The 24,854-nt window shown below is 35.9% G+C and overlaps 1 protein-coding gene across 4 annotated transcripts in view; it reads left to right on the top strand.

The window, feature by feature from the left end:
- THSD7B (thrombospondin type 1 domain containing 7B) overlaps positions 1-24,854 on the top strand; it is an 802,394-nt gene that overhangs the window by 404,394 nt on the left and 373,146 nt on the right. For all 4 annotated transcript variants that reach the window (XM_074335732.1, XM_074335728.1, XM_019752567.2 and 1 more), the window contains 3 exons: positions 13,793-13,984; positions 15,995-16,229; positions 24,408-24,523. In XM_074335732.1, the coding sequence (XP_074191833.1) occupies positions 13,793-13,984; positions 15,995-16,229; positions 24,408-24,523 (543 nt within the window). The remainder of the gene's footprint in view (positions 1-13,792; positions 13,985-15,994; positions 16,230-24,407; positions 24,524-24,854) is intronic.

The following is a 24,854-nucleotide window of genomic DNA, read 5'->3' on the forward strand; positions in this document are numbered from 1 at the left end:
ATAATGATGATGATAGTAATAATATATTTTATTCTGAGAGAAAATTTGCATGTCAGTATGTTTTAGATGGGAGGAAAAGAAAAACTAATAAGTTGAAGGCTCTGATTATAGCTAATAACCTTATCCCATAGATTTTGTGTTAATGGCAGTATATATGCTTTTCCTATCTACTTTTTTTTTTTTTTTTTGAGGGAGAGGGGAATAATAAGCACTTAATATTATTACTATGCCTGTTTATATCCTTTTTCGTGGATTTTCCTTCTGTTCACCGTCTTCACTATGTTTAGAATATAAGATTTCTGGCACCAGGGACCATGCAACAAATAGAAATGGAGCTATTCAAAGAATATGAACTCTAATAAGAATCTCTAGCATGGTATATAATAAATGAACCGTAAAAGTCATACCTTAGGTAGAAGGGAAAGAGAAATACAAACATTTTAACAGAAACAATTTTTATCCTCTTTTATAAGGACTGTGGATTCCAAGGCAGGTATGCAAATTCTGATAACTGATAGTCAAACCCCTATTGTCAGAGGAGTCTCTTAGAATAAGGAGTTAGCCTTCTGGAATGCTAGCAGCGTGGTGGCTGGGAGAGCGTCCTATTCCTTCAACAGCTAAAGACACTCTGTTGATTAGGAAGTTAAGGCAATACAGTAAGTTTGAAAATGTTGACTTAATAAAGATGAACACCTAGAAGTAGACTTGATTTTCTTGCAAGATTTCGACTCAGTTGTAAACTTTGCAAGAGGAGGGTGGGAGACATTTGTTTTGGAAGGATTATGTCAAGACATTGGCCATGTTTCTTGTCTTCTGGATCTTTGTGAATTAGCTCTTTAAGTACTTTTCAACAAGTGAAAACGTTATTTCTGAATTTTGTTTGAATATTCTGTAAGATGCTGAGGGTAATTTATCAGAATGAGGGTCTAGGAAATTATACATTCCTTAACTAGGTTTTTAGATTAAACTATGAGATAGGCCCAGAAGTACATAAAGATAGTGAAATTCTATTTACAGTATCAGTATTTCAATATTTTATGAAATTAGCAAAGCTTTATTGTATTTTCTGTCTGGGTACTCAATTGAATAAAAGGCATAATAAATACAAATTCAAAGGCAGAATTTTGTTGAGGGGAAAAATAAATTAGAATTGGTAATATAATCACATTCATATATATTTTATGAATTCCATGCATTCTGTATTTGAAAGTTTGTCAAGATATAGTTAGGTATTAAAATATAGATTAACACTGAAAGTTTTAATATTTTTTCTGTTTACATACTTATTCCTTTGCACACATAAGTATAAAAACTCCTGCCAAAATCAGTTCTCAGGATATTCTCTTCCATTATAATAACTGAATAATGAGGAGAATTTTAGAATATTTTTCTAAGTTAGAGAAGTAATATTTATTTCTCTAACTCTGGGGCTTTTGTATTTTGAGGCAAATTATCACACATACTCTTTTTCCATTCCCATACATCATTTTGGAAAAGTGGGCCCAAAGTATTTTTTACAGTCTTGAGATTTTAGGTTAAGCAATAAATGAAGGAAATAGAACAGATTATCCTATCTACATTGCTGAAAATTCATACACCGATGGTGCCAAAAAATGTATACAAGTGGACACTTTTGTCAACGTTGCTCAAGCAGTAGTTCGCCATAATCAGAAGGGTCTTGAAGCTGATGGTAACCACTTTGAGCAACTCTTGTAATTGCAGAAGTCAAACTTAACTTGTACTCATCTTTTGTTATTGATATATATTGAGTATTACAACTTTAATAGTTTTTCCCTTTTTTAAAATGTATATACATTTTTGGGGCAACCTTTGTATATGAGATTATAGGAACCTCTGTCACTGCCTGGTGATAAACATTGTACAGTGACTTCTGAGTTGGTCATAAGTGCCCCATGGTACCCATATGTCCAAGGATGGGTTTGGCATACACACCAAAGATCTTATAAGTCAGCTTGGCTTTGGCTTGATGTACAGAACAGGTTGATGGTTAAGCTTTCATAGTTTGTGAAATTTCACAGGGGAGATAATAAAAGGTGGTTTCCTGATTTTTGGCTGATCTCCACAAAGTAAATTGGAAAGTTGCATGAGGCCAGGTTTGTAAGCGGAGTAATGCATCAGATGGTCAGGCTGCCACTGATAGTGTCATATTTTTAAGGGTGCTGTAATAGCATTGTCTGCGTTACCTTCCCCTGATGGCCTCAGAGAAAGTTTTCCCATGTATTCTGAGAGGTATGTGTAGTGGGAATTTAACTTTGTTTTGAATATTCTGCTCTCTTCTCTCTTGGCACTTTCAGTCATTTTTGGTTGCCTAAATGGGAGCCCCTGTTGCAAAATTTTCATTTTGACATGTTCTTTTTGCAATGCAGCATTGTTTCTCAGCATTCCACCCCCACCCCCTACCAAGGAAATGTATGTTAATGGTATATTACTCCAAACAAAATAAAAACCCTGGACAGATAAATCCACTGGTAAGCAGGCAAACTAACAGATCAGATGGCGCCTCAGAAAGATTTGCAAAAATGCTTCTTGTTATATCCATTATTTTCTACATTTCTCCCTACACCTTTGCTAGAATAGTCCTTCACACATTTGATTGTATCTCTAATTAATTTATGCAAAGTCTAAAGGCATTAATAGAGGTGGGTAGACATATGTCATCATTGTTACCAGCATCATCACCAGCACATACTGAATACTTACTATGTGCCTGCTACTTTAATCTTATCTCGTTTATTCATCATGCAACTCCTGTGATGCAGCAGTAGAAATCATTATTCACGTACTTAGATGAGGAAACCAATTCATAGAGAATTGAAATAACTTACCCTGTGCCACACAATGATTAAGGACAGGATGGAAATCTAACCCAGGTCTTTGTGCTTCTAAACCAATTTTTGTTACTCGTAGTAGACCTTCATCAGACATACTGATGTTGGTACATTCCTAAGCATTTTAGAATTTCCTCAATTTGTGCTAGCCCTATTGATACCAGTAATGTCTCAGACTCTAAAAGATCTGTCCAGCTCAATTATACTTACTTTAGTTCGATTAGCAGTTGTTGAATACTTACTATGAACGAAGTACTGTTCTAGGCACTGGGGATTCAGAAATACAGAAGAGACGCCATTTTCTCTGGCCAAGCAAGTAACATAACGGGTTAAGGTGTAAGGCATTATACAATTCTAAGTTCATTGAGCAGATGTCCCCCTCCATTTATTATGTCTCAGGAAAAAAGTGCCTATGTATAAATAACCTGATAAGTGCTAGTTCCATTACCTAGAAGAATGAGAAAATTATTCTTTTAACCAGTGGGAATAAGATAAATGATCATAAATATCTAATGGTCTTAAATTTCTTCCAAAGAAACCATGCCTTGGAGGTAATAAATGTCAACATAATTATTAATGATGTAATTAAGGATTTGACCTCTTAAGTAAAGCAGACATTCAATAAAATAATATTTATTTCATGAAATAAGAACATGTTTCTTTTTGGTCTCAGTGCAGAAGAAAAAGAAGGACACAGATTTCAAATGTCTATGTTCATCTTTTATCACTATGACATACAGCTTGAATCAAATGTCACAATTACTCTTATGAAGTATTGAGGAAAATCTGATAACGCTATCAAGTGATGTCTGGATTTTTGAAATGCTTGCTTCCGTTTACTCTTATATCTTGAGATATGTCAGCATACATGTTATTTATATTTTAAATTTTACTTCCGTTCATTATTGATTTTTTAAAAAAACTATTTTAGATTGGCTGGAAAAATGGCAGTTCCAGATTGAATTAGCATTATGACTAGTAGATCAGTTTGAGGAAGATAGACAAATAGAGGCAGGCTTTATTCTACTTTAGAATTCATTCAAATGCTAGAAGATTTCAATATCAGTCTTAATAAAATACTAGTGAAGTATAGTAGGTAAAAGTTATTATAGTAAAAATCTATATATTCTTGGACCTCATCCCATCCACTTAAGTAATCTTCGTAAAAACATTTTAATTTATTGTATGTGCAAATTTCCATGTGATATCACCTTGACTTGAATAAGAACTTTAATAAACCTTCAGTGTTCATTATGTCACCATTTTATTTTTCTAATTATATACCTAATCTTTACGTGGAAATTTTAATTTTTTCATCAGTTTGATTTTATGGAAGACTGAACTAAGCTTTTAAAAGCTGTTTGTTTTCTGTTTGGATCTCAAATTCTGATAAATAATGAAATATATTCTGAGCATTAATTGATGTGCTCTCTGGTCTGTGGTACTGTAATCCTATATCTGAACTAAGTTTGTGAAACAAATTGGACTAGAAGTATACAATTGTTATTTTAGGGTCTTAGTGAGTTTGCAGCATTTCAATGAGACTGATATAGCATGATTGTCCACTAGTTCAACACTGTAAACCTTCAATCTTGTTTTGTGGTTTGATATTTTATTATACTTCTTCAATATGGTGCAAAAGTAGTCATTAGACCCCTGCCATGTTCTTCAAAATTGAATATGAACTCTTTAATAGCAGGGGATCCGGCATGGAAAAAGTCAGCAACAATGCTTTTTAAAGGGAAACAGTATGGTTGTCCTGAGAATAATACAATCAGGGATATTTGGCTAGTTTAAAATGCTCTGCTTTTGTAGAATTCTTCCCTAGCACAAAAATTCTTAGAAGATTTTGGTGAACTCTACATATTCTTCAGAGATCCCAAATTGTGTGGGGTTTGAAGGGAAGAACTGGCAATATCATAGTTCATAACAGTAGTAGGCATGGGATTTAGACAAAAAAGAAGGATATACCAATTTAAGAAAAAGGCAAGTTTATCTTGCCTTTTTTGTACTTTATTAAAAAAAACAAGCTTCCCAGAAGCCTGAGAAGATGTTACTATCACAATTGTATCATAATAACTGTTACATTAACTATTATGTTGCTGGCTCCCATCTTACAGTTTACACCAGGGGTGTCAAAACTGCGGCCCGCGGGCCAACTGCAGCCCACAATCCATTGTTAATTGGCCCGCAGCAAATTCCAAAAATACATTTAGTTTACTTAAATAAACCAGGTGAGGCAATACATACTTCACCTCGAGTGAGTGGCCCGGCTGTTTGTGTATTTTACTGCATATGGCCCTTGGTAAAAAACGTTGAAAAAGGTTTTGACACCCCTGGTTTATACCTTAGACTGAACATCTTTCCCTTCTCATTCCTTCATCCACAATTTACTGAGACCTACTACAGACCATACATTGTGTCAGATGTTTGATGCAATGTTAAAAAAGACAAAGTCCCATCTTCATAGATCATGCATTTACTGCTCGGGTAATACATAAATGTTGTTTTTGCCAGAACCTAATTTCCACTGTATCACACATATTGTCAGCATGTTATAATGCTTCACTCTTAGTTGTTACATCCATAAATACTTTCCAAGGGAATACTATGTTTTAACACCATTTTGGAAAAAAAACTTGTATTTGTGTTACACATTAGGACAATCTGTTTGGAAAATTCCCTATATCCAAAATTTTAGTCCTAATATATAAGTTTCAACTCATTTTTTGTTTGCATCAGGCAATGTATTTTCTGTTCATTCCTGAAAATGTATGTTTTTTTATGAATAGCTGGATATGGCATCAAAGCACGATCCATAAAGGAAAAGTTCACAAGTTAAATTTAAATTAAATTCCTAATTAAAAATGAAAAATTTTTGCTTTGCGAAAGATACTCTTAAGAAAATGAAAAGAAAAACCATAGACCATGAGCATATATTTGCATATCACAAGTCAACCAAAGAATTTGTATCGAGAGTATGTAAAGAACTCTCAAAACTCAACAATATTGAAACAAACAACCTGTCTCAGCTCCGAGTACTATAATATACCATAGACTGGGTGTATTAAACAACAGGTATTTATTTCTCTTTTTGTTAATTTTTATTAAATTTATTGGAGTGACATTGGCTAGCAAAATTATATAGTTTTCAAGTGTACACTTCTATAACACATCATGTAGATATTGCATTGTGTGTTCGCCACCCACAGTCAGTTCCCCTCCTATCTCCATATACTTGACCCGCTTTCCCTTCTTCTTACAGTTCTGAAAGTCCAAGGTCAAGGTTCCTGCAGATGGGTGTCTGCTGAGAGCCTGCTCCTTGGTGTGTGGATAGCCACTTCTCAGTGTGTGTTTTGTCACTCTTCTTAGAAGGACAGTAATCTCATAATGAGGGCACCACTCTCACGACCTCATCTAAACTGAACTACCTCCCAGAGGCCCCACATCCAAATACTATCACATTGGGGCTTATGACTTCAATATATGAATTGTGGAGGGACATAAACATTCAGTCCATAACACAGTGCAATTAAAACCTAGTCAAAATTTGTAAAGATTTCACCGATGAAGATATAGAGATGGCACATAAACACATGAAAAATATGTTCTACATAATTAGTCATTAGGAAAATGTAAATAAAAATTACAATGTAATACCATTACACCCCTGTAAGAATTATAAAAATTAAACAATCAAAAAAGTGGTCATACCATGTACTGGAAAGGATAGAGCAATCAGAACTCTCATATATTCTTGATGGGAATGTAAGATGGTACGGTGACCACTTTGGAAAACATGGCAGTTTCTTTCTTTCTTTTTTATGATGGAAAATATTGTTTTATTTGTTTCTTTAACTGAAGTATAGTTGGCTACAATACTATTTTAGTTTCAGGTGTACAACATAGTAATTCAATACTTATATACCTTACCAAGTGATCATCACAAAGTCAGGAATTATCAGTCACTATACAAAGTAATTAAATATTATTGCCTTACATTCCATATGCTGTGCATTATATGCCATTGACTTATTATCTTATAACTGGAAGTTTGTAGCTCTTAATCCCTTTCACCTGTTTTGCCCCTGCCCTCACGCCCCATCAGTTTGTTTTCTGTGTCTGAATCTGGTTCTGCTTTGTTTTATTTTTTAGCTTCTACATATAAATGAAATCATATGGTATTTGTCTTTCTCTGTCCAGTGCCTCATTCCTCTGTTTGAGACTTTGGGAAGGGACTGTGTACACAGGATTCCTTGAATCCTGACATAAAGGGAGGGGGCTGTGATAGTGAGAAAATGATGCGCTGTGTTAGGCAGAGTGGGCCTGAGCTAGCTGCTACTCACCCTCCCAACCCGGTCTCTCCAGGCCTAGTTATGATGTGGGGATGATCCCCAAATCCTTGCATGCCCCAGTATGTGACGTAGAAGTGTGAATTGCTCCAGGAAACAGGAAGTAGCTTGGAGTCAGGTCCAGATATGAGAATATTGTGCTGGGCACATTCTATGTGCTCAAGTATTAGTTGCTGTTCTGTTATTGTGTGCTGAGGAACTTGAGATAGCTACTCAGTTAGGCTTCTGAACCAGCAGCTCACATGCCATGGAGCTGCAACTTCAGCTACCTCCTGGCCTTTGTAAGCATGTTGACCTTGGAAATACTGTTTTTAAATTTTAGTTGTTATTTTTTTTCCTACCTAAAGTATTTTCTTTTTAGCATTTATTTTGAGTTTTCCTTTGTGTTCATTTTAGTCTTTGCTCTTACATTCTCTCCTTTTTTCGTTTATCAGCGATTTGGGTTTTACTGTTTTTCTCTTAGCGAGCATCCTTACACCATTACAATGTTCGCGTGTATTTGTGTCATTCATCTAATCATACACTCTACTGCTTTTCCTGAGTGTCCCTACTTTCCTCTTCCTGTTTGGTCTTATGTTCTATCTTATTCTTCCATCTCTCCATTCTGAACTCTTTTTCACCTCCTTATCTTTTCTGTTTTTGACCGGCATTACCCTATTCTGCCCCATTCCCTGATGCAATTCTCATATAATCAAGGTGCCCACTCCTTTCGACTTCCTCTTTTCAATAGTAAATTTACTGAGGGGCTGACAATGGATTGTGTAGAATCCCTTCTTTATGGTTTGGCATCAGCTAAAAGAATATAACGCGGATGATACATGTGAGATATGTACCAGGGAGCAATACAGCATCTTGGTCAAGAATATAGCTTGTAATGTCTAATAGATATTTTCCAGTTCCAGCTTAGACACTTACTAGCTACATAATTTTGAATAAGTGTTTTAACATCTCTGTGCCTCAGGTATAACAGTAGTGACTGGCTAATAATTTTAATATGGATATCCAGTACACCACTGCATGTAATGTGGTTAGCACAGAGCATAGCCCATTTTATGCCCACCCAAATATCAGATATTGATGTTATTTTATGACAGTTATTCTTTTTTGTTGTTGTTATAAATATGATAATACTTAACATCAGGCTTCTTTATTTGTCTTCATATATATGTAAACTAGATAGACAAATAAGCTTCAGATTGTGAAATTAGCAAGCAGAGTGTTCATTGCAATGCTGGTATTACATTGTTGCACATAGTGTCTGTTTAGCCCTTAGCTTTACTTCATATTTTATTGGTTTGAAATATAAACATTTCCTCAGCTGATTAGGGTCTCAGTCCAGAAGTAGCCAAGGGCTACTTGCCTGTAAGAAGATAACATTTAAATTTTTAAAATGGAATTAAGTGTATATGAATTCTAGTAAATTTGCTATGTACTGTCTGTTGACATCTTACTCAGCTGTGGGCAAGCATTTAATCAACATTTATTGACTTTCTTTTCTAAGATTTAAATAGGACATAAAGTTTTATGACATGTAGAGTATTTTCAATAACTGTTTTATTGTTTTCCATAAATAGTGTAATAGTACACAAGAGGACACATCCGCAAAGTGCTTCATTTTTGGAAGAGTTATGGTAGTTCGAAGTTTGTATAATAAAATGCTGGTCTACTTTTCAAGTCATACTGTAGATTTGTGGGTTTCTGGCTGTCTCTTACTTTTTCTCTTTTGTCTATAACTTTTCTCTTTTTGGACACTTATAGTTTTGTTCAGAAAACTAAGAATTATAGTTGTTCATTCTATTGTTATATAAGATAGATAATAGTTCATAATATTAAATACTAGTTACTAAAAGTCACAAAACAACAAATGCCACAGAATGCAATATATAGCATGATTTAAACATTAGCTTGATGTAGAAATTCCAAACTACAATAGCTATCACATTGGTGTTTAATTTACATGATGGCTTGAGCAGTAGCCATAGAAAGTTTGCCGTGAGCTATTTATACTTTAAGTAGTATGTACATTGGAACTGGAAAAATAAACGTTTTTACGGACTCTTGAATATATTCATATGTTCAAGAATCTTTCTCTCCTCTAAATACTTTTGCTTTTAGCCAGGAATGGTCAGACATGAGAACAGTAATGTGAACAATGGCCAAGACCTAGTCATCTGGCCCTCCATTGCACGGTTCCCAGAATCACAAACAAACAAAACTGAGTGATGATTATGACCCTAGAATTCCACTCCTAGGTATATACCAAAAAGAATTGAAAACGGGTATTCAGTCATGTACATGTATAAGCTTGTTCATAGCAGTGCTATTCATAATATCCAAATGGTGTCCATCAACAGATGAATGAATTTAAAAAATTGTGGAATATACACAGAATGGAATGTTATTTCATCATAAAATGGTATAAAGTTGTGACACAACATACATGAGTCTCTAAAATATTATGCTAATTAAAAGAAGCCAGACACAAAAGATCACAAATTGTATGATTCCATTGACACGAAATATTCAGAATAATTTAATCTGTAGAGGCAGAATGTAAATTGGTGGCTGTCAAGGACTGAGGAGAGGGAGGAAGTAATAGGAGAAACAGCTTAATGGGTAAAGGGTTTTACTTTGGAGCAATGCAAATGTTTTGAAACTATACAGAGGTGATGAGTACATAACACTGTGATGTACTAAATACCACTGAAGTATTTACTCTAAAATGGTTTTGTGTAATGTGAATCTCAGCATATTAAATTATTGTTTAGAAAATATTGAGTGATAAGGTTGAAGCAGCACCATATCCCATGTTCTCAGAATCACAACTGGTTTAAATAAGTGTACTCCATGGACAGAGAATGGAGAGTTTGTCATTATTGATCCCAGGGAGGATGATGAGGGCTGGGAGCAATTTATATTACAGAGTTTTCTTGAAAGATTAATTCAATTTCCCTCTTAAATATATTCTATTTCATTATGATATTAGATTATCAGAGCTTGTGAAAATGACTTTTAATGGCTAAGTTTCTGTGCCATGTGCCACTTTATTTTTCATGCTTGCCTGAGATTTCAGTTGGTCTCATTGATCCATCCAAGAAAATGGGCACAGGAGAAAATAAACGTTTCTCTTTTGAGATGGGTTCTCTCTGTAAAATGAGGAGGTAATTATACGAATGTAGATGGGCAGATGAGGTTATTTAAGCAGATGTGCTTTATTTTTGGATCCTAAGTCATTTAGAAAAGACAACCATATAAATAAAATGATGTGGATAATTATACATTGTTTTTATATATCATGTAAACCAGCCTGTAAAATTGTTGGTAGTTATTTGTGCACATATATGAATGGTAAAGCAAGTGCTTTCCATGGCTATTGCATCAATATCTCAAATTTTCAGGTGAATAAGGCCCTTGGTTTTTTGTGGTATACATCGTTGCAAACGACATTTTTAAAGGTTCCTCTACATTGAGAATCCTCCATGTATTAGACACCTCGTTATGTATGCTGCATAAGTGATTTCTAATCCTTAGAATACTCCTGAAAGGTAAACATTGTTATTTCATTACCACAGATGGAATAGCTGAGGTTCAAAGATATTAAGTGACATACGCATGAGGATAAGATGTGCGAGGAGTCACCTGTGGATACTTCACTGTGTCCAGCGAGGACACCTTGTGACTAGGAGCCCATTGTGCTGCATTTATTGCTGTTGTTGTAAGATTTCCTATAATATAGCTCACGCACAAATTGCAGAGCCTGCTTATGACTATTAGCTTGTCTCCCCTAAGGAAAGGCTATCTGTTTGCTCACGTTTCCGAATTAGCCTGTATAGACAAGCTATCAAAATGTTGGTGGAGTGTTGACATTTAGCTGCACTGAAGAATGTGTATATCAATTTATATGAAATCTTAGGTTCTAAAAAGCATTCAGGTACCCAAAGTAAATACTAAAGGTGCTGAATTATTACTGGGGAGGATGTTAAACTGGGTCATGGGGAACTGGAGCAACTGGGAATTGAAGGAAGGCAGAAATATAACAAAACTTGAATGTTAGTCTAAATCATTCAGAATCTGATGTCAAATAACTCTTCCAACATGGGCATCTTTTCCTCACACAGCTTCCGCATTTACTGTCTTCCAATACCTTGTGTTTTCCTACCATTATACCTTTGTTGACATTATGGTGCCTGAAATGCCCTCACTCATTGCTATCATTTCTCAACCTTTCTGTCTCCTTTTCGAAAGACTTCTGCTAGCACGCTAGTCCTCCAGAGATTGTTTCCTTCCCTCCACTGCTGTAGTAGTTCCTGTTTGAAACATGCATTTGAAGCTTGGTGTTTACTTTTGGAGTTGGTTTTATTCTAATGTGCTTATAGTGCACCTCTGTTATCAATGATGAGTTCTAGTGGGGTAAATAATGGTATTTTCATCTGTTTACATACCATCATATGCCTTGGACATAGTACGTGCTCAAAAAATAGTTGAGAATTTGTATAACTCTTGAAGGCAGAGTTTTCTCAAATCATATTCATAAAAATACCATTTCTGGAAGACATGCTCTTCAAAAAAGGGTGGCCTTTGGTTAAATATAGTTGAAAAACACTACATACCATTTCCACCCTAGTAAATTTACATTATGCATTGGCATTTTTCAAAACTCTGAAGAATTCTTTAGTAATGAGACCAATTTTACTATTTTAACCTAGTAATTCTTAGCTTCCCCCTTAGTATTCTATCTTTGATTCCTCAAAATGTTCTTTGAAAGACATTGCTTTAATGTGTTTTGTATTAAAATTATTCTAATAATATTCACAACTGTGGAAATTGAATTTTGTTTAGATATAGGTTGGGCATTTTGTCTGGCGTTCCTTCTTCTGTAGTTGCAAAATCATTACACCTTAGCCATATTGGTGTGTGTGTGTGTGTGTGTATGTGTTTCCGCACACGTGCCAGACAGTGTGGACTCAACCTGAAAATAGACTGAGACCGAAAAGAAAATGATTGGAGCTGGTCTTTCAGCTTGATTGTCTGCTAGAATCTCTATTACTTCTCATAATATGCTTGAAAAGTTTTATTTATACCTCAAGGGCAATAAGCCTGGCCTCATTTACAAGTATCAATGCAGATATTAGCAGTGTACTCTCTTCTCCTCCAGTCAGTCTTTCTCACTGTCTGCTTGCTTTATTTACTTCCTCAGAAAAGGAATATCTGTCTCCTTGGAAATACACACAGCATGGTTAATGGAAAAAGTAGACGTTTTGGAGTCAGAAAGTTTTAAACTGGTTCCCTACTCAGACCTGTGTAACCTTGACCAAGTTTTTGTTCTGGAGCCACTGACTCCTCAACTATAAAATGAGATAGGTCACACCTGTCTCTAAGAGTCTCTTACAAGCATAGTACCTGGCACAAACGAGATGCCCCATAAATATTAATCTCCTTTGCAGTTATTTTTGTGTCAGATTATGACAAGAGCATTCCACAGGCACAGTCACAGGGACAAAACTGTCTCTCTCTTATAGTTGCTGTTCCATAATTCATGTTGTTACTTCCAACTATACGTGGTATTACTACTATTCTTGGTGGTTTCTGTTTTTATGAGGTGATTGTGAATGGGGGAAATAGGAAGAATTGAATTATCATCTATAAACAATATTTGAATTCAAAGAATAGTGAAGAAATAATCTAAAATAATTTGTGTGTGTTTATGAATGTGTGTGTATACACACACAGATATATCTATATCTATATATGTCTATATCTATATCTATATCTATATATCTATATCTATATCTATATCATCTGTATCTATATCTATATCTATCTACATCTACATCTACATCTACATCATCTATACCTATATCTGTATCATCTATATTTATATGTCACTTTAAGTAATTTATCAGATCAGTCACAGGGGGAATAGTAAGTGCATTAGTGAGAATTCTGAACTGGCTTTCAACTTTTGTTTCAACAAATTATATAATTTTATGCATAGGTCTATTTCTAGCATGGTTTTGGGTTATTTGACACTATGTACAAATAGAATAAAAATAATTGTGTGATAATTGTGCTTAAGGTTATATGTTTGGAGGTGAAAGTACACACTAGAAAATTAGATTGCTAAAACTCTATAGGGTAGAATAGAATGTTCAACATAAATTGTGATTTTTCAGACTAACAGACTATTCTGACCCCCATTTTGCAAAAAAAAAAAAAAAAGAAAGAAAAATAAAAATAAAATTCTTGTTACATATGGTTGTCAATGACACATCAATCATGTCTATCTCTAGCCATCCATGGCTAAATTGTTCCTTGAAGAAGACCATTTTGTGCCTGTGAAGGATGACAAGTGACAATTTTTCTGTGGTATCTACCTTTCTAAATGCCAAATGATCTCCCGGCAGTTTTTCTTGACATAAATATTATGAATGGCTGAAGAAATCATCATTTTTTGTACTTTATTGGTTTAGACACCAGGTGAAGTCTTCTAAGCTAAACTGAAGTAATATAGTAAGCAATGAACCTAAATGTTCCTTGGACTGGCCTTGGTCGTGCATTAAGCAGCATCTGTCTTGATCTTGTTGATTACAGGAGAAGAGGTATCAGGGAGTCTCTGCCCAGCATCTCCTCCTCCTGAACGGATGGCTTGTGAAATTCCCTGCAGGATGGATTGTGTGGTGAGCGAGTGGACAGGGTGGTCATCTTGCTCCCAGTCTTGTTCAAATAAAAACTCAGATGGGAAACAGACCAGGTCAAGGACTATCCTGGCATTAGCTGGAGAAGGTGAGTAACAGGAAGGGTTTAAAGAAGTCGATTGCCCAGTTACTGTTTTCCGATAGGTAATTGTGAAGGTCATATCATGGAAGTATCCTCATGTAGGTGATATGTGTATTCCCTGAATCCAAATGAACAGTTTCCTTCCCATGCCTGACTTTTCTCTTCAATACTCTAGTTTGTCTGTGCTGGGATCCAGTATTTACATGAACTATTTTAGCCCATCCTATGAACAGATCATAGCAATCAGATGGATGTTACTTTTCATGATACTAATTTAGGAAAGAAAACAAAGTTTAGTTGATACACATCCAGCTTCGGATAGCTCATGCAGTTGGAAACATAATTTGAAGATGTCTGGTAAAAAGAGCTCCAAATTAGGAATCAAGAGGCATGGCTTTTTTACTGGGAACTGCCGCTAACATCGGCAAGATTCCTGGTCTGCATGCCCTTTCTGTTCTGTTATGCTGGCATGTTGTGAGAGGGAAAAGGATGAAGGCTATAAAAGTGTTTTGAAGAAGCTAAGATGTGCTATCGGAATGTAAAGGATGGCATCAGAAAAAAAAACAGAGGAGCAGCTGTTCCTATCATTTATAGCAATGGTCTCTGTCCCCAGACAGCATGTGTCATTTCTCTCAGGCCCTCCCTCGGCTTCGCCTGCCTACAGCTCCATTAGAACAGCGGGGCAGTATAGCCACAGACTGCGAGCAACTCCTTTTTGAACGCGATTCTGTACTGTGATTCTGAGAAAGGGGGCCAGGGTCAAGAGGAATGAAGATTTTCATATTCTTAAAGTGCAGTGTCTCTCCGCCTTGTCTTTTATATTTCTGAAAGGAGGATAAAAAGTCAGTAGTATTTAATGAGGAAAAAAATAGCAAGAATAACAAAACCAAATTCACAAATCTTTTTGAGCATTTGGCCCACTGAATAAAACATTATAGTGTGAAGGAAAAGGAAAAAATCAATACTTTAGATAAATACCAGTTTTTGCATGGATATGAAAATGTGAAAGAAAAGACAGTAATAGAATTTGATTGTCTGACTCACCCAAGAGTGTAAAGATGCACATCTGTCTGGTCTCCCAGACAGTGGATAATACATTGTCGGGTATTATTTCAGGGTTTAAGGATGGGTTTTTTTCTTGCCAAACTTTAAGAGCGACTTCTGGATTTCTAAAATTGCAGTGAAATGCACTGCTTGATGGTGGATGCGTGTCTTAAAATGGTTCTCTGATAATAATAATGCTCCCTTAGGAAAGAGAGACCGTATATAGGCTGTGTGTGTGTGTGTGTGTGTGTGTGTGTGTGTGTGTGTGTTTACATGTGCGTGCACATGCACACACACGTACCGTGTTTCCCCGAAAATAAGACCTAGCCAGACAATCAGCCCTAATGCATCTTTTGGAGCAAAAATTAATATAAAACCTGGTATTATATTATATTATATTATATTATATTATATTATATTATATTATATTATAGACCCAGCTTTACATTATATAAGACCCAGTCTTATTTTATAGTAAAATTATAAAATAAGACTGGGTCTTATATTAATTTTTGCTCCAAAAGATGCATTAGAGCTAGTGGCCCAGCTAAGTCTTATTTTCAGGGAAACATGGTATATGTTCACTTTAACATCATTTCCAGGTCATGGGCTATTTTATCTAACTGACTAATTTATGTACACATAGTAATATTAAAATAAAAGCAGATTTCCTTGGAGTTTATCTCAGAGATGCATGACTCTTGGAAAGTTATTTTTAAATCTAATTGACTGCTCCCTGGTTTTTAGAGAATGGTACAACATATTGTCCTTATATTGTCATTCAGGACAAAAGAACCATGGCCTTAGAATGGAAAAAAGGAGCTCAGGCCTTTGGAAAGCTCTGTCAAAAAGACCATTTTTATGGACCATTAAAATAGCAAAAACAACAACAAAAAAGAACAATAATAATGACAGCAACATATTAATAAAAATAGCAATGGTTATGTATTCTTTATATTTTAATTTTTGCAGGTGGAAAACCATGCCCCCTTAGTCAGGCCCTCCATGAATATCGCTTATGCAATGACCATTCCTGCATGCAACTCTACTGGGAGACGTCACCTTGGGGCCCCTGTTCTGAAGACACATTGGTAACTGCCCTTAATGCAACCATTGGCTGGAATGGAGAAGCTACATGTGGTGTGGGCATTCAGACACGGAAGGTCTTCTGTGTCAAGAGTCACGTGGGACACGTGATGTCCAAAAGGTATTATAAATGATTATTGAAAGTGCATAGCATTTTTGTTGAGTATTTTTAGTCAAAAGCATTTTTCAAGCACTGAATATGTCTCTATCTGTGCTAGAGTAAAATACTTTTGTTTTGTTTGACTCTTAAACATTAAAACATATGTCTCTAACAAAGGTAGTAGCTTTACTAAGTTTTAATATGTGCATTAGTTAATGGATTACAGCAAATAAGGCCCACAATGTGGAGTCTATTTGAGTCATCAACTTTTCTAGAGCTGATCTCAATATTTTTGACACTTTTTCAATTACATAAAGACTAAGTCCACATGAAGGTAGGTTATGATCTTTGAAAATATAGGGTTGTGCTACACACTTCTTTATGTCCCATTGATCTTTTCTGCAGTGAATAATAAATTCATGGAGCCATTTTGAATAGACTAATTCATGCCGTCAAGTAGGTTTATAATCTAATGCATGCTATACTCTGTTCACAGAGATGTAAATAAAAAACAAACAAACAAAAAATCAGGAGAATTTGGACATGGAGATTAGGATATAGATATCAAAAAAAGTCAGGAATAATTGCAAGTGATGGAGGAAAAAGAGTAATTGAATGGAAAACTCAGCTGTGGAGTTTCATCTCTAGAAATAATAAGGAGACATAACTCTTCCTCAAGTCCATGTGTGAAGGCTTATGGAGAAGGAAATGTAAGGGGCCTATGCCTAGGCAGTATACAGAGCCTGGGTGAGTGGCCCATGCGTGGAGATTTCCAAGTGGCCGTGTTTGAAGTAGTGTTCTTCGTGCGGTGAAAGACCCCACTCAGCCACAGGGGCGGTGGCTCACCGAGATGGGCTGGAGCAGACCAGGCAACCTAAAGCTGTTTCCTAGGAAGTTTCACGATGGGGACATGAAACCCTCTCTTCTTTCTGTTCCTGATGCTCTAAGCAAAAGAACTGGGAGTTGCCATCACCCTGGTTAGTCCTGGTGGAAAAAGCAGGAGGAGGGAGTGAAGCTGATGCTCAGAAAGAAGCAGAAACTTAAAGCAGAACAAGTCCTGGCAACATCAAACCTTGGTCCCATCCCTCCTAATTATATCCCTGCTTTCCTGGCAAGCTAGGCAAATACATTTGCTCTTCTGACTGATCGAATCCAATTTGTATTGCTGCCATGGGCAACTCAGACACCTGATTAATTCCATCTTGGAGCACCATGATGACAGGCTCTGGGCCTTATCCACACTGCCATGGAAACCACTTTAACCGTGTGTAAGGAAAGTCATAGCAGCTCAGTTAAGGGAAATGAACTACTGGTGGCAGAAATAGTGCAGACTGGCCAGATACTACTGGAATGTCCAATGAACAGATGGCTCTGCAAATGCAAGCGAAGATAACTATGACTTGAAGTGAAGTGCAGTCAGGAAGACCTCATCTCTCTTCCTAAATATGGCTTCCAGAGGGCTGAGGTTGGACGTTCTTCATAATTGCAATCCCAGACTGTAGCACAGTGTCTGGCATATGGTTATAGTGTTCTATAACACTATATGAATTTATGACTTAACTAGACTTACGTGTAGGAAAGTAACAGGGTTTCCTAAGAATTGGATGTGAATTGCAGAAGACTGATGTTTATCCTTTGCACTGATAAATTTTGGCAAAGGGGACGGCCAGGAAGAGTGATACACAGATCGTAAACGTGACCTTTTGCTCTTATTAACTCATAAATGTTATTTCTGCTGTGGTATCTAATCCTACATTGTTTGTGATGTTTATTGAAACACCGACTTATGTCAGTTGCGTATTTTAACTTGCCTGGTACCCATAATACCATGTGGACTGATTGAGTTAAGTCAAGGGGAGTTATAGCAAAATGTGGACAGTAATGTTTGCATATCACCTGATTCAGATGATAATCTGATTCATGGGGTTATGAAAAAATTCTGAAAGGCTTATAAAGGTAGTATGCCAATAAGAGAAGTCTTTTTATCTTGGGAAGGATTGTAGCCTCACTAATGTTTATTCTTATGATGTAAATTTTGAACTGTTTAAAAACGATACATGAAATATTAGCTTGAATATACACATAGAAATAAATATGGCTTATGTATAGGAGTAAACCTTACATGAAATGCAGCAAACTGTTATTCTTTATAGTGATGAGAAAATTTAGCAAACCTGAAGTCTGATTTTCTTCTCCCTTAGACAAAACTTCTCAGCTCTGAATCACAACAAGAAAAATCCACTCAATGTGAATGCCATTTGTTTATTTCTTAGTAAAGGGGTATTAGAATTGAGACTGACACCTACCAAATGAATTATCATCACATTTTAAAAGCTATTGGGACATGCAAAGTTGGATTATATGTTCAAGTAGCCCTTTATTTCCTCGTCTATCCTCCTAATTACTTTGAATGACAGTTTCTTATTAAAGCATCGGAGCACATAAACTTACTCAACTGTTAACTTAATGGTATTTTGTGCCCCCCCAAAATCACAAGACCAAAAGTTTATAGTTTTAAGCATAATTCACAAATGAATATGCATTTGTTTGAAATTTTACATAGATGAGACTAAAATATTAATAGAGTGAATAACCTCCAGTTTTGCTCAGTTTACCAGCAACGAAAAATGAATTGCATAGAGGCTTTCCCTAATGCACACACACACACACACACACACACACACACACACGAAGATATTGCTAATTACTTTTTGCACTGTTAATGAGGCTGGAGACTTAACCTACTTTTAATTCTTACTGTATGTCTCCAAACAATCCCACTAAACATAAGGAGCCTGCATTAACTTTAGTAAAGTTAATTAAAATTCTTGAGGTTAATGAGATTAATTGGGCTAAGGAAATAATACCTACTGTCCAGTGAAGCACATAGTGAGATAGATGATCAACTGCAGAAAGTATCCTTTGCTCTGCCCTTTCAAAAAAAAAAAAAAAATACATATATATTTGTTCTTTTTCATGTGAAAAACATAGCAGTGGATAAAGTTACTCTGCCATTTGTGAAATCCTTGAGGTAGGGGTGGAGCAATAGCAAGAGGACAGAAGAAAATATCCTAAAGGAAGAGCGGCCTTCAGGGTAGAAAGAAGAAAAAGCATGTCTCCATGGAACAGATGGGCTAACGTAATGTTTTTTATCTCTAAACTCACTGCACTGGGATGCACAGTATTCCTTGTAAGTTCTTGCTTCCCTGGGTTGGTGTTTTAGTTTCCATGCAATTGTTCAGATGAGAATGTCACCATTGTATGAGTAATAGAACTGATCGTATCAGAAAATGAGAACTAACTGGGGCACAACTGAAACAGAAGTGAGAGTGTGTTGGGATATTTAGGGGGTTTTATTTGGTTTTGTTTCAGGATTCAATGATTTTTTTTTTCAGCTACAATGTAGAAAAAAATAATAAAGATTAAAAACACACAACACAAAGCTTTCCAAAGGTCCTCCTGGTAAGGCACTTTCTGCCATTAATGTTAAAATACCTGGCATTCTGTGAGATACAGAAATGCAACGCTCCTGTTAAATATTAATGTTTAAAAAATTGTCAAGTTTGCCCCCTGAGCTGAATGAGATGGTATGTCAGTTCATGGGTCAGAGGACTGCCCAAGACAATGTAGCATTGTGTGTCTGTATCTCCATTTTGGAGGCAAACTGAAAAATGGCAGGTCTTTAGAGCTCAATTTAGTGCATTTCAGCATAGTGTAACCTGTAGGGTGACCAAGAGACAATCGTTATAGAATATGCCAGTACAAATCCAGGAAAATATATGTGTTGAAATGAAATGCCTTTATCCTTTTATCAAGAGCACTGCCATTCTAGGATCAGAATGTTACATGAAAGTAGGTAGTATAAGTTATGACCAAAGGCAAGTGGTCAGACTTTGTTTACTAACTAAAAAGTGAATCCATATGTTTCCCTGGGTTTTAAGGCTTCAATTTTAGTTTGGAAATAGCTGGATACATTTGCTTAATATTCCCAGGGACTCATCTGTCTTCAGTCTCCAATAACATGGAATGCTATTCAATCATTCACTTACTGTTACTAAATATTTGCAATGCACTAAGACCTGGCATTTTAAATACATGACATAAGATGGAATTACACCATCAAGGCTTTCAAAATTAATACATGTATTTTGCATGCACATGTGTGCACATTTGCATGCACACACACACACACACACACACACACACACACACACAAGAAAATAGCAACACAAAAGATGTCAAAAACCTTTTTTAAGTCAGTGACAGTACAATACAGAAAATACAACTTTATAGTTTTAGATGTGCAGGGAACATAATTTGCTAATGGTCAAAGAGAATATTTTTGAAGACTAAGAGGAAATTCATGAAAATTGGAAATGTGATGATCCTTGAAGGGGTAGATAAAAAGGAAGAGCAAGTTGAATCGCTTAAGAAAAGGCCAACTGTTTTGGCAGAAGAAATGAACAGGAAGTCAATTTTCCTGTCAGGGGAATAGTTGGCTCCTATCAGACCAGAAATCACATTCCAAGAAAGCCCTCAGTTCATGGCCTCTATAAAAGCAATATAACCTGAGCTTGAACTTTGCCACTGAGGGGATGATACTGATTCTCTCTTATGGACTTAGCAGAAGAACACAGAGAGAAAGGAGGCCTTGCTGATATGATGCTCAGTGAGTATTTATTGTAAGTGATGCTAGTAAAGTGTAAATAAAGTAGGCAATATCACTTCTCTAAAAGAGTTTAATGCCCACTCCTAATTGAACAAAGTCCCTGAAGTGTAAGCCACTCTCTCCAGAAAGTCTAAAGCCAGCACCACAAGTATTTCTTTTCTTTTTTTTTAATTAAAATTTATTGGAGTGACAATGGTTAGTAAAATTACATATGTTTCAAGTGTACAATTCTGTACTAATCATCTATATATCACATTGCGTGTTCACCACCCAGAGTCAGATCTCCTTCCATCACCTTATATTTGACCCCATTTACCCTCTTCTACCAACATCCATCCCCCTTACCCTCTGTTAAACACTAAACAATTGTATGTGTCTATCAGTTTTTGTTTCTTTATTTGTTTGTCTCTTTCCTTTGTTGCTTTCAGTTTTCTATCCCACATATCAGTGAAGTCATATGGTTTTTGACTTTTTCTGTCTGGCTTATTTCACTTAAGCATAATAATATCAAAATCCATTTATGTTGTCACAAATGACACTAATTCATCTTTTCTTATGGCAGAATAGTATTCCATTGTGTATTTATACCACATCTTCTTTATCCAGTCATCTATCGAAGGATACTTTGGTTGCTTCCATGTCTTGGCCTCTAAATAAAGCTGCAATGAACATCAGAGCACATATATCTTTACTGATAAATGTTTTGAGATTTTTTGAGTAGTTACCCAGGAAAGAGATTGCTGGGTCATTTGGTAATTCTATTTTTACTTTTTTGAGGAACCTCCACACTGCCTTCCATAGCGGCTGCACCAATCTACATTCCCACCACAAGTATTTCTAAGCTATTTGGTGAATGTATGAGTGAGTGTGTACTAGGTCAGTGTGGGGTGACCCTGCCCCTCTGAGCACACAGGAAGTTGGCTTTTCTAAAAATGTGCTTTTATTTGCAGCCACATACCAGGAAGGGCTGGAAAAGACTTAGGATGAATAGCAGTTCAGTTTAATTTCAGTAGACTTCAGAGTATAAATAAAGGACTTGGGAATGATTTTATTGTTTTTTGCTATCTCTACTAAAGTATGACATAAATTTTCCTTCCCAGAGTAGCTTCTTTAAATAACACTATGTCCTCATACAGAAACTCTAACACACTCTTGTTTTTCAATTGTTATATTCATCAAATTGAACTATTTGATAGACAGCTTTTTGTGTTATGATTAATAATAGTGCCATTAATCATTACTTAAGCAGTTATTTTTCTGTGAGGATATACATTTTCCAATTAAATTTATTTTTATCAAAGTATGATATGCTTCGTAGCACAAGTGAAATAATACAGAGGGACTGGTGATAGGAGGCAACAGACTTCTAACCATCTCCTACTCCACTGAGTATCATACATCTCAAATACAACCACTTCTTAATAGTTGCTCTCTCTTTATTTTGACTGGGTCAGCCTTCATGTGATTCACAAATCATAACAATATACAAGGAGATATGTAACATATAACAAGAAGCCTGCACCCACCCCTGATCCCATCCACCCCTTCCCTGCCTCCTGCCCTGCTACTGGAAACCTCTTTATTAGTTTCTTATCTACCCACTGTGTCTTTATGTTAATACAAGCCAGCCCAAGCATATTTTCTTATTCCCCCCTCTCTTTCTGATGGTTAGCTCCTAATGCTATGTGGTATATATTTTCACATATCATTTATATATCTCCTCATTTCTCAACTTAAAATGTTCACACCTTCATTCCTTGCATGAAAGCAAGGAACAATAGCCCATTTACTCTAGTTCTTCTCCCAACTCCTCATATTATTTGTTTTCTTTAGGTTGGTTACACTAGTGTTTTTGATTAATCATCTAACAACTTTATTTCTTATTTTATTTATGTGTAGATTGCCTCTCTGACACCCTGCTTTGGTGGATGAGGACATTCAAGCCTCTGCTTTCTTTCATTCTTCCTCCATCTCCCATCCTTTGCCCACTGCATCTTCACAATATGATATCACATGCATTCTGTTCCACAGCCAAATTCAGTCTCCCATGTTTTGTCTATGTATTGGATCTGAAGTTTTAAAACTAAGAAGATGTTTTAATTTTTGTAACTATGTAAATTCATGAGGTCTGATGTCAGTCTGATTGTTCCACCTTCTTAGATGACCTATTTTCCTTCTTCTCCCTAACCATTATCATCTCTTCTCTTACTTTTTCTTACTGTTTGAAATTTGGGCAATCTCTGTGTTTTCATGTTGGTCATTTTGTTTGCAATTGGTGGTCTTTTGATCTAAATCATTGCCCTCTCATCAGCTCTTTGTTATTTTAATCCATTATTTTGTTGTTAATTTTATCTTCTGCATTTTTTGTTTTTTCCTAGTGGAAAGTATCTTCATTGTCTGTTCAAACATATTATACTGGTGCTTTTTCTATCATTATTTTCTCAAGTTCTCTGTGCCCATGTAGCTTCGGTCCATTACTTATTATTTTAGCACCTCAGTTTTATCATCTGAAAATGAAAATTATAATGCCTTTCACTATCGTCATTAGGAACAAATAAAATAATATAGGCAAAGCACTTACCTCAGCCCTGACTATCTAATGCAAAGCTCACACTATCAGGCTTTATACATAACGAATCTCCGTGCTTTATAAGAAACTTATGGGCAACAGAATTTAAAGTGCCAATATATGTTATAGGGTGCTTTCCTATTTTCTTGGCATATCACTGTTTTAGAGATAATGAGCATAACTTTTAGCCCTCTGAAATCATAAAAAAAAAACAAGCAAAAAATAAACAACAACAACAAAACGTGTTTTCCATATTCTAAGACTTTAGTTCTTCCAAGTGGTTATGAATCCATAGACTATATTAATTTCCTCACAAGGATGAGCATTAAATGAATTATCAACAAAATGGCAGAATTAAAATGTGTCTCTTGTTAATGCTAGTTAGTATATATGCTGTTTGCAGTCTGTCATATCTTGCTTACTCCAGCTCATCAATCTACAGGTTCTGATTATTTAAATAGTCAAAATTTCTGTTAATTATAAAAAATGTATAATATATTTAAATGGTCTTCAGTGATTTTTGTTTCCCAATATATCCATATATTACCTTTATGTTCCTCTTCATTTTGAAGGATAGCACTGATTGGATATATAATCCTGAATAAAACTCTTTTCAAAAAAAATATCATATATATGAATTCTGAAAAAGCCAAATATTATTTGAATTGATGCTGATGGGGAGATGCTTTCGTGGCATTTGTCTTTCTTTAGTTTCAGGGATTGTTCGTTTCCTATTATAGGAACAAATATTTTGGTGTCTGGGTGAAGAGAGCTGAAGTCTCCTGCTCTGCCTCCGGCTGGGGGCCCGTGGGCAAGTAGCCTCACCTCCCTGGGTCTGTCTTCCTTTGTCTATAAAAGGAACGGCAGGGCTGCAGTGTTTTCTGTTCTGAAATCCTGTGGTTCTATGTTAAAGCCCTTACTTCATCCAGCAGGCATTGATATGGTATCTTTACATTGGCAGATGTCCAGATTCTACACGGCCGGAAACAGTACGCCCTTGTCTCCTCCCGTGCAAAAAAGACTGTATTGTGACCCCTTTCAGTGAGTGGACGCCTTGCCCAAGGCTGTGCCAATCAGGTAGGTAGATATTGTTTCCTTAGTGCTTTCTTCCTTAACCACCTGACTGTTTTTCCCACTGCTAAATAAGTGAGAGATTGTGGAATGTGAGGACACTTCCTTTGTATTTACATGTCACCCTGGTTTGTAAAATTTGTAAATGAAGTTCTGGATTTCCAAATCCATCGGAACTTAGCAAGGAACACATTTGCAGTTATTACGTGCCATGATTGCACTGCTGTGCATTGCAGGAGTACTGATCTTCTATTGCCTGTGTTGTGGCATTTTGTACAACCATTCATGTATGGATTCCTTATAAAACGTCATCACCCTCACAGTTTCTTTGTTGTTC

This window comes from Rhinolophus sinicus, linkage group LG01 (genome assembly GCF_036562045.2).
Source record: "Rhinolophus sinicus isolate RSC01 linkage group LG01, ASM3656204v1, whole genome shotgun sequence".
Lineage (NCBI taxonomy): Eukaryota > Metazoa > Chordata > Mammalia > Chiroptera > Rhinolophidae > Rhinolophus > Rhinolophus sinicus.